General features: G+C 38.2%; 1 protein-coding gene and 1 long non-coding RNA gene across 3 annotated transcripts; one reads left to right on the plus strand and one right to left on the minus strand.

The window, feature by feature from the left end:
• Positions 1–378: 378 nt before the first annotated feature.
• Positions 379–834, plus strand: LOC116711212 (uncharacterized). The gene is made up of 2 exons (XR_004337189.1): positions 379–447; positions 527–834. It is a non-coding gene; the product is annotated as an uncharacterized LOC116711212 (long non-coding RNA).
• Positions 768–5294, minus strand: akr7a3 (aldo-keto reductase family 7, member A3 (aflatoxin aldehyde reductase)). 2 transcript variants are annotated; one of them, XM_032550614.1, is made up of 7 exons: positions 4842–5291; positions 3784–3971; positions 3518–3622; positions 2873–2969; positions 2153–2252; positions 1933–2062; positions 768–1197 (listed from the first exon to the last, which is right to left on the minus strand). In XM_032550614.1, the coding sequence occupies exons 1-7, from the start codon at positions 5134–5136 to the stop codon at positions 1036–1038; spliced, it is 1077 nt and encodes a 358-aa protein (XP_032406505.1). In that variant the 5' UTR covers positions 5137–5291; the 3' UTR covers positions 768–1035. The 2 variants fall into 2 exon arrangements, with proteins under 2 accessions (XP_032406505.1, XP_032406506.1); XM_032550615.1 differs by having other exon boundaries at positions 1080–1370; positions 4842–5294.
• Between the last annotated feature and the right edge of the window lie 1020 nt (positions 5295–6314).

Raw genomic sequence — 6314 nt, forward strand, 5'->3', positions numbered from 1 at the left:
AAGAGAACGGACTACGCTCGTGGAGGCAACCAGGCACAGATGGATGTAACGCTGGAAGAAGGTCCTCTTGAACAGTTTCCTCACTCATGAGGCCTCAACTGAGGCAGCTGGACTTCCACTCACTGCTTTAAAGAAAGGGAGAATATGAACAGCAGGGTAAACTTGGGGCAAAAGGCGGGGCAAGTTGCAATAAAAATTCTTTACATTTTTACAAGATGTGCCAATAACAGGGAAGACCTTATAGGTTGGCTAATTTGGTTTTAATAGTACATTTGTGTTGTTGCGACCGCGGCACATTCATTCAAAGAGTTTATCTGAAAATAGTACTTTCATTGAATATTTAATGCCAGTTTTCAATCTTTTCACAGGAGTGGGTAACGCTGCTCAAAAGCCTACGATGTCTGTAAAGAAGGGGACGTTCTGACTCCTGAACAAGCTCGGCTTCTGGTGAGGTTTTTGACTACAGGTGAATCTGAAACTTTTTCTTTTTCACAACCTAAAACGGTTTTATCTTTTGTGTTCACAGAAACTGTTTGCCATTGAGATGGCAGAATTTAAAGTGCAGATCAAATGTATGTGGAACTCGGAGACAGGCGAGTTTGAGAGTTTGCTGGTGGAGAAGAGCCCTCTGGAGGAAAAGGATGATGATGATGATGATGATGATGGCAGAATAAAACTTCTGCAAAGACAGCTAACATTTAAAAGCAGATGGACTTATTTGGAAGCTTGTCACACTTTTATTATAAAAATTACTTCAAAACAGGAACTTGCAGTATGCTGAATTTAATATTTGTACAGAGTTGTTCAGTAAACACTGGACTGGTATCAAATCTTGCCATTTTGTGAAAATGCTTTTTACATTTATACAGCAAGTGCTTTACATCAACAGATTTGTAGCTGATTAGGTTAAAACACATGAACGTAAACTGATCTGTAGATTATTAAACCAGAATTTTACAAAATGGTTTTAATTAGTTTTCAATAAAAAAAAATCCTATTTTATTGGTATAGGCAAGCTATTTGGTGCAAGTCTCTTCATCTGAAGTAGCTGGGACACTCATGGGCTACAAGGTCCCAGGCCTCCTTGAAGGCTTGGACCACTCTCTGATCCAGAGGACCTTCTTCAGCTGCAGCCAGGTTCTGCTGAAGTTGCTCCATGTTTGACATTCCAATGATGACTCCGTCTCCAAGATCACCCTGGATACAGTGTTCAGAGAGAGCAGTCAGTGTAGTTTGTGTTTGTAGCAAAACAAGGCTGCATACAGTCACGTCAAGGGTTGTAACTTTGAGAATCGGCAGAGATATTTTAGACAACTTTGTAAGTATAAACACCAGTTCACTGTGAATCTTGCCAAGCATTTCTACAGAACCTGCAAAAAAACAGAACGAAAGAGGCAGACTGAAAGTTGGACAGACTGTTGGGAGGTGAATTGATTAATAAAACAATGAATGGATAAATGGACACTACTTTTAGAGAATGCTATAGAGAATAACATTTGAAAATACAAATCTTTCCATTATTATCTAAAAATTACTTCATACAGGCTGCATTGGACTCTGGTTTAAGGGGCAGATGTACAACAGTGACATCTAGTGGTAGATTTCAAACAGCCTGAAAGCTTTTGCCTCAAAATCTTGTAGCAGTGAAGACATACAGTACAGTGGTCTGTTAAAGTGCAACGGATCAGACCTGGAGCTTAGGTTTCCTTTTCTCCTGCCATTTCTTACAGTAAAGACATGATTGCTGGAGAATCTCAGCTGACTGAAATAATTTTTAAAGCATAATTATATATTTATAGATGTCAAGTTTAAAAACTGGAGCTTATGGAATACAAAATGCATACACCATTGTGTTTACCCATCCTTTATGATAAAATAAAAACCATAATCCAGAAACTTATGTTGTAGCTTGTATTCAACCTTGATATGTACCTTGAGTTGGGAGTGGTGGTACATCCAGCGCATTGCAGCAGAAGTCATGGTGGGTTTCTCAGAGCCATACGCGCTCTCTAATGCCTTCAGAACCAACTCTATAGCCTGGAAATGACTCGGCTTCCAGTATCTTAAACACAGAGTGGCAACTGTTATGGATGCAGATAACCACGGTTACCATTAACATGCAATAGCAGCACATAAGTTGCTGGTCTTTCACCTGTCTCTGTATGCTGCAGCCCAGTTGTTGCCAAAGAATCGGCCAGCAGGCTGAGAGCCGTCTTTGTCCTCATAATGGTACTTCCCTGTCAGGAGACCGCCTGAAAACGAGGAGCCACATCAGCACTCAGATACGTCCAGATGACAAAAAAATACAGAAAATGTCCTATATAATAAGTAAATTCCAAGATGCTTACAATTTACTTCTGTACAGAACTTAAGTAAATCTATAAATATGCCAAACTGAAATGTCACTGCTTTTAATCCAAAAAATATGTACATGAAATTATTAGGTAATTCAAAAGTTGGATAAATTACACTGAAACAGAAGTTAAAAACATTGAAACACCTGTTTTCTTTTTGCAAACTAAATAAGGTTTCAAAGAATCAGAAATTGCTTTAATAAACTGCTTAGGGCACGATACCTCAATCTAGAGTTGACATATTTAAATGTTCACAATTTTTTATGTACCGGTAGCTCAAAGTTAGTCCAGAACCCCAAAATCTTTTCAGTTTCATAATTTGTGGAAATTCAGTGGAATATAAATGTTTTATATTCAATTGTTAAGAGTGTAATAACTTATTTTTTTAAATCTAGAAATTGGAGTCTGGAAAAGTAGTTTTTAAACATTATACCTGCAGGACTTCTTTGAATAAGAGGGAAAATTTTTACTTTTTACATTATTCAACTACTAATATGATTAATCACAGAAGAAAGTACCTGCGAGAGGATTGTATGCATAAAACTTCATTCCATAGTATCTCAGGCATGGTAGCAGTTCTGTCTCCACCTGTCTTGTTGTAGCGTTGTACATTCCCTGAGAAGTTGTGAGTTTTAGTAACAAAACAAGCAGGTGAAATACTAAACTGGAAAAGGTTTCACTACTTCCAGATTTAGACAAGAATTTTGAATGACTACACTCTGTGTTTTATTGGCTTTTCGTGTGATAGTATTTAGCACATAGTTGTTAAATAGAAGGACAATTTTTTAACAAAAATCCTAAGAATTTAGCTCATCTTGGTTCAGCTTACTTTATTATGAAATCCTTAAATAAAATCCAGATCAAGAAACTACCTTACCACTATGAAAGTTCCTTTTGATTTTTCATTTATTTCCAGTCTTTAAGAGACCACATCTTCAGTTTTCTGTTCCTAACATTCAGCAAATTTGAGAAACATGACACATATTTGTGATTAGGGATAATTTTGGTGAAATATTGATATTCAAATCTTTCCTTACTTACAGATTCCTTAATTACTTGCTCAAAACCTACTTTGTTTTAAGGCTGTCAGGAATAAACATGGAAAAATACCTGGTTACGCCCTGGCATAATCAGATAAAAATACTTTATTAGTGAAATAATACCTGATAAACAGTGGGAACAATCCAGCTGTTGTGTTTGCAGATGCATGCAATTTCAGCAACTTCCCAAGACGCGTAGTTTGACAGTCCAAGCTCTTTGAATTTACCCTGTAGGTGATAACTTTTACATTAAATCACACTTTAATGTTCTCTAAAATATAAGAAAACAGCATCTAAAGTTTAGAGAAGCAACTTATTAAATGTTCTATTTGCACACCAAGCTATTACATAATTTTCAACTAAACACTGAAGTTACCAAGTAAGCTCACCTCTTTGTGGAGCTCATTGCAAGCCCTGAGAGTTTCCACGACGGGGTTTTGGTGATCAGGAGCATGAAGGTAAAAGAGGTCCACGCAGTCAGTCTTCAGTCTCTTCAGGGAGGTTTCAAGCTGTGAGCGGACGCTCTCCGGCTTCAGGGTTTTCCCATCCCACGGGTTTGCTTTGGTTGCTATGCTTACTGTGGGGAAATGAAATCATTTCTAGACTGAACTCTTATGTTATTTAATTATCTCAACACACTTCCGACAACATAAGCTAGCTTGCTATGTTAGTTATTAACCAAGATTGGTGCCAACATGCTTCATTAGTTTGATCCTTTTGACACCATGGGATTTACTGGACTGTCAAGGTCTCCATGACAGTCTCTCTTCACAGATAATTGAATTTGTCTCTGAGGTTTGTGGTGATTCGATGAATGGTTAATGTCGGGTGCAATTAAGCAGTAACAAACATTCCTGTAAACACCTTTCGATACAAAGGGATAATGGTATCCCATTTTTCTTTAAAAGTAACCCTGAGTGACAAAAGAGGAGGAATTTTAAGCATCCTAACCTTTAAAGCAAAAAAATTCAGCTATTCTATTTCAGTCAGAATAACTGAGAGGCACCAGCTGCCATGTACTTATTAACCTCTTTGTTTGGCTAACCTAAATAAATTACAAAACCGTGTCAACTTAGTGAACTTAAGAAAACTTTAAACTGCACAGACTGAACAAGGCTAGAGGTTAAACAATGAACTCCGACCTTAGGGTCATCTAAGTGAGCACTTTTCATAGAAAATGTTGCTGCCATCTAGTGGTCAAGGGTAAAAACTGCGATTTCTTTTCTGCAAACGTAAAAAACAAACAAAAAAACAATTAAGTGTTTCAAGACTTCTACACAACACCTTTTAACTGAATGAGTACTTCACAAAATCCAGCATGCTGTATTCGTCGAACAGTACTGGGAAAACTTATGAACCAACAACTTATTTTCTCACTCCAGGAGGAACTCTCTAGTTTCATTACTTAAAAACTCAGTTTGAGCTGGTATGGATGCTTTCAATCTACCTGTTTTGGGAAGGTTCATGCCACCTATGATGGCCTCCGACTTCCCATCCACGTACATGAAGGCTGTGTCCACCTGCTTGTGCCCCCTGTCCAGGAAAGCCTTCACCATCTCCCGGCTCTGCTCGGCGTCCGCTCGTCCCCCGAACGCCATGGTTCCCAGTAAAGTAACTGGCCGTTTAACTGGGGACGAAGACATGTTTCTGCAGAATGCAAGCCGAGGCAAGTGTACGAGGACGGTTTTTATGTTATTGGTGTGTCTGACTGTGCAGAGTCCGCCTCTTATTATCCACACCATACTACAGGACAGCAGCTAGCGTGTGACTAAGGGCAAAGGTTGGGTAAAAAGGGAGCGTCTTAAAGTTACGTAGTCGGTACAAAACGCAAAATATTCCGTGTCAGATTTTACCGCCTGGCTATATCAAGGTTGCTCCTAAAGCGGAGCAAGGTTCATTTTATGACCACTTCCTGTGGTACAGACTCAGGTAAATATTTGTTCGGCTCTCCCTTTTTATCTGTGGTGGTAGCAGCGTTTAGATGTAGTTTATATTTTTGAACACAGGGCGGCAGCAAATCATCATCCAAACAAGACCTCTCTTTAATCACTATAAAATAAATATTCTAAAAAATGAAACAAAATTCTAACTTTAATTCGGAGATATACATGAAACAATCCTAGCATGATGTTTATTACAATACATTACCTAATTCATACGTACATACAGCTCAAATATGGCAGCTCTGATAAATAAAGAAATATGATTTATAGATAATGAAAACAATTATCTATAATTTTCTCAGAGTCTGAATATTGTAAAATACATTTATAAAAATTTAGATGTAAATGTTAGATCATCAATGCACCATGGTTGCATGTATCCGTGATGCTTTTGCACCTTTTCATACAACATGTTTTCTTTCAACTAAACTTTCCATTAACATGCCTGAATATAGCACTCAGTGTCTGGTCAGCCTCTGTAGCATTGACCTTTTGTGGGCTATCCTTTTGGTGGGATGTGTCAATGACTTTCTGCTGAACATGTGTGAAGTCAGTAGTCATCTCCATGCTTGGGATTTTCAATCTGATACTGATTTATTTAGATGTGCTGTGTCCTGAAATAATTAGCCTTTTATTTGGAAGTTTGAGCCACATGGGTAATGTGCGAGTCATATCTTACTTGTCTATTTAAATTTTAGGCATTCAATTCTTGTTTGGCGACAAGTAGACCCTGATTCTTGTCTGGCAGAAGTACTTCCAGAAATGAAAATAAACAAGTCCACCTGATTGTCATTAGTCTAGTTCAACTACTGAAGCACATGTCTGAGATGAGCTGATATGTCTGGAAGCTAATTAAAACAGCATGCTGTGGTAAAGCACAGCATGCTGATTTAATGCTGCTCTGACCCTGGACTCTTCCGGGTCATGAACACATATGAGGGCAATGCAGACTTTGTTTGGAGAACAGCGGTGCTCAG

The sequence above is a fragment of the Xiphophorus hellerii genome, chromosome 20 (genome assembly GCF_003331165.1).
Source record: "Xiphophorus hellerii strain 12219 chromosome 20, Xiphophorus_hellerii-4.1, whole genome shotgun sequence".
NCBI classification, from domain to species: domain Eukaryota; kingdom Metazoa; phylum Chordata; class Actinopteri; order Cyprinodontiformes; family Poeciliidae; genus Xiphophorus; species Xiphophorus hellerii.

Bases quoted from the DNA above. Each gene is read 5' to 3' on its own strand.
- akr7a3 (XM_032550614.1), bottom strand. From the start codon at position 5,136: ATGGTGTGGATAATAAGAGGCGGACTCTGCACAGTCAGACACACCAAT. The intron at 3,972-4,841 runs GTAGATTGAAAG...ATTTCCCCACAG, and splicing joins CATGAACCTTCCCAAAACAG to TAAGCATAGCAACCAAAGCA. The intron at 2,063-2,152 runs GTGAAAGACCAG...TCTGTGTTTAAG, and splicing joins GCTGCAGCATACAGAGACAG to ATACTGGAAGCCGAGTCATT.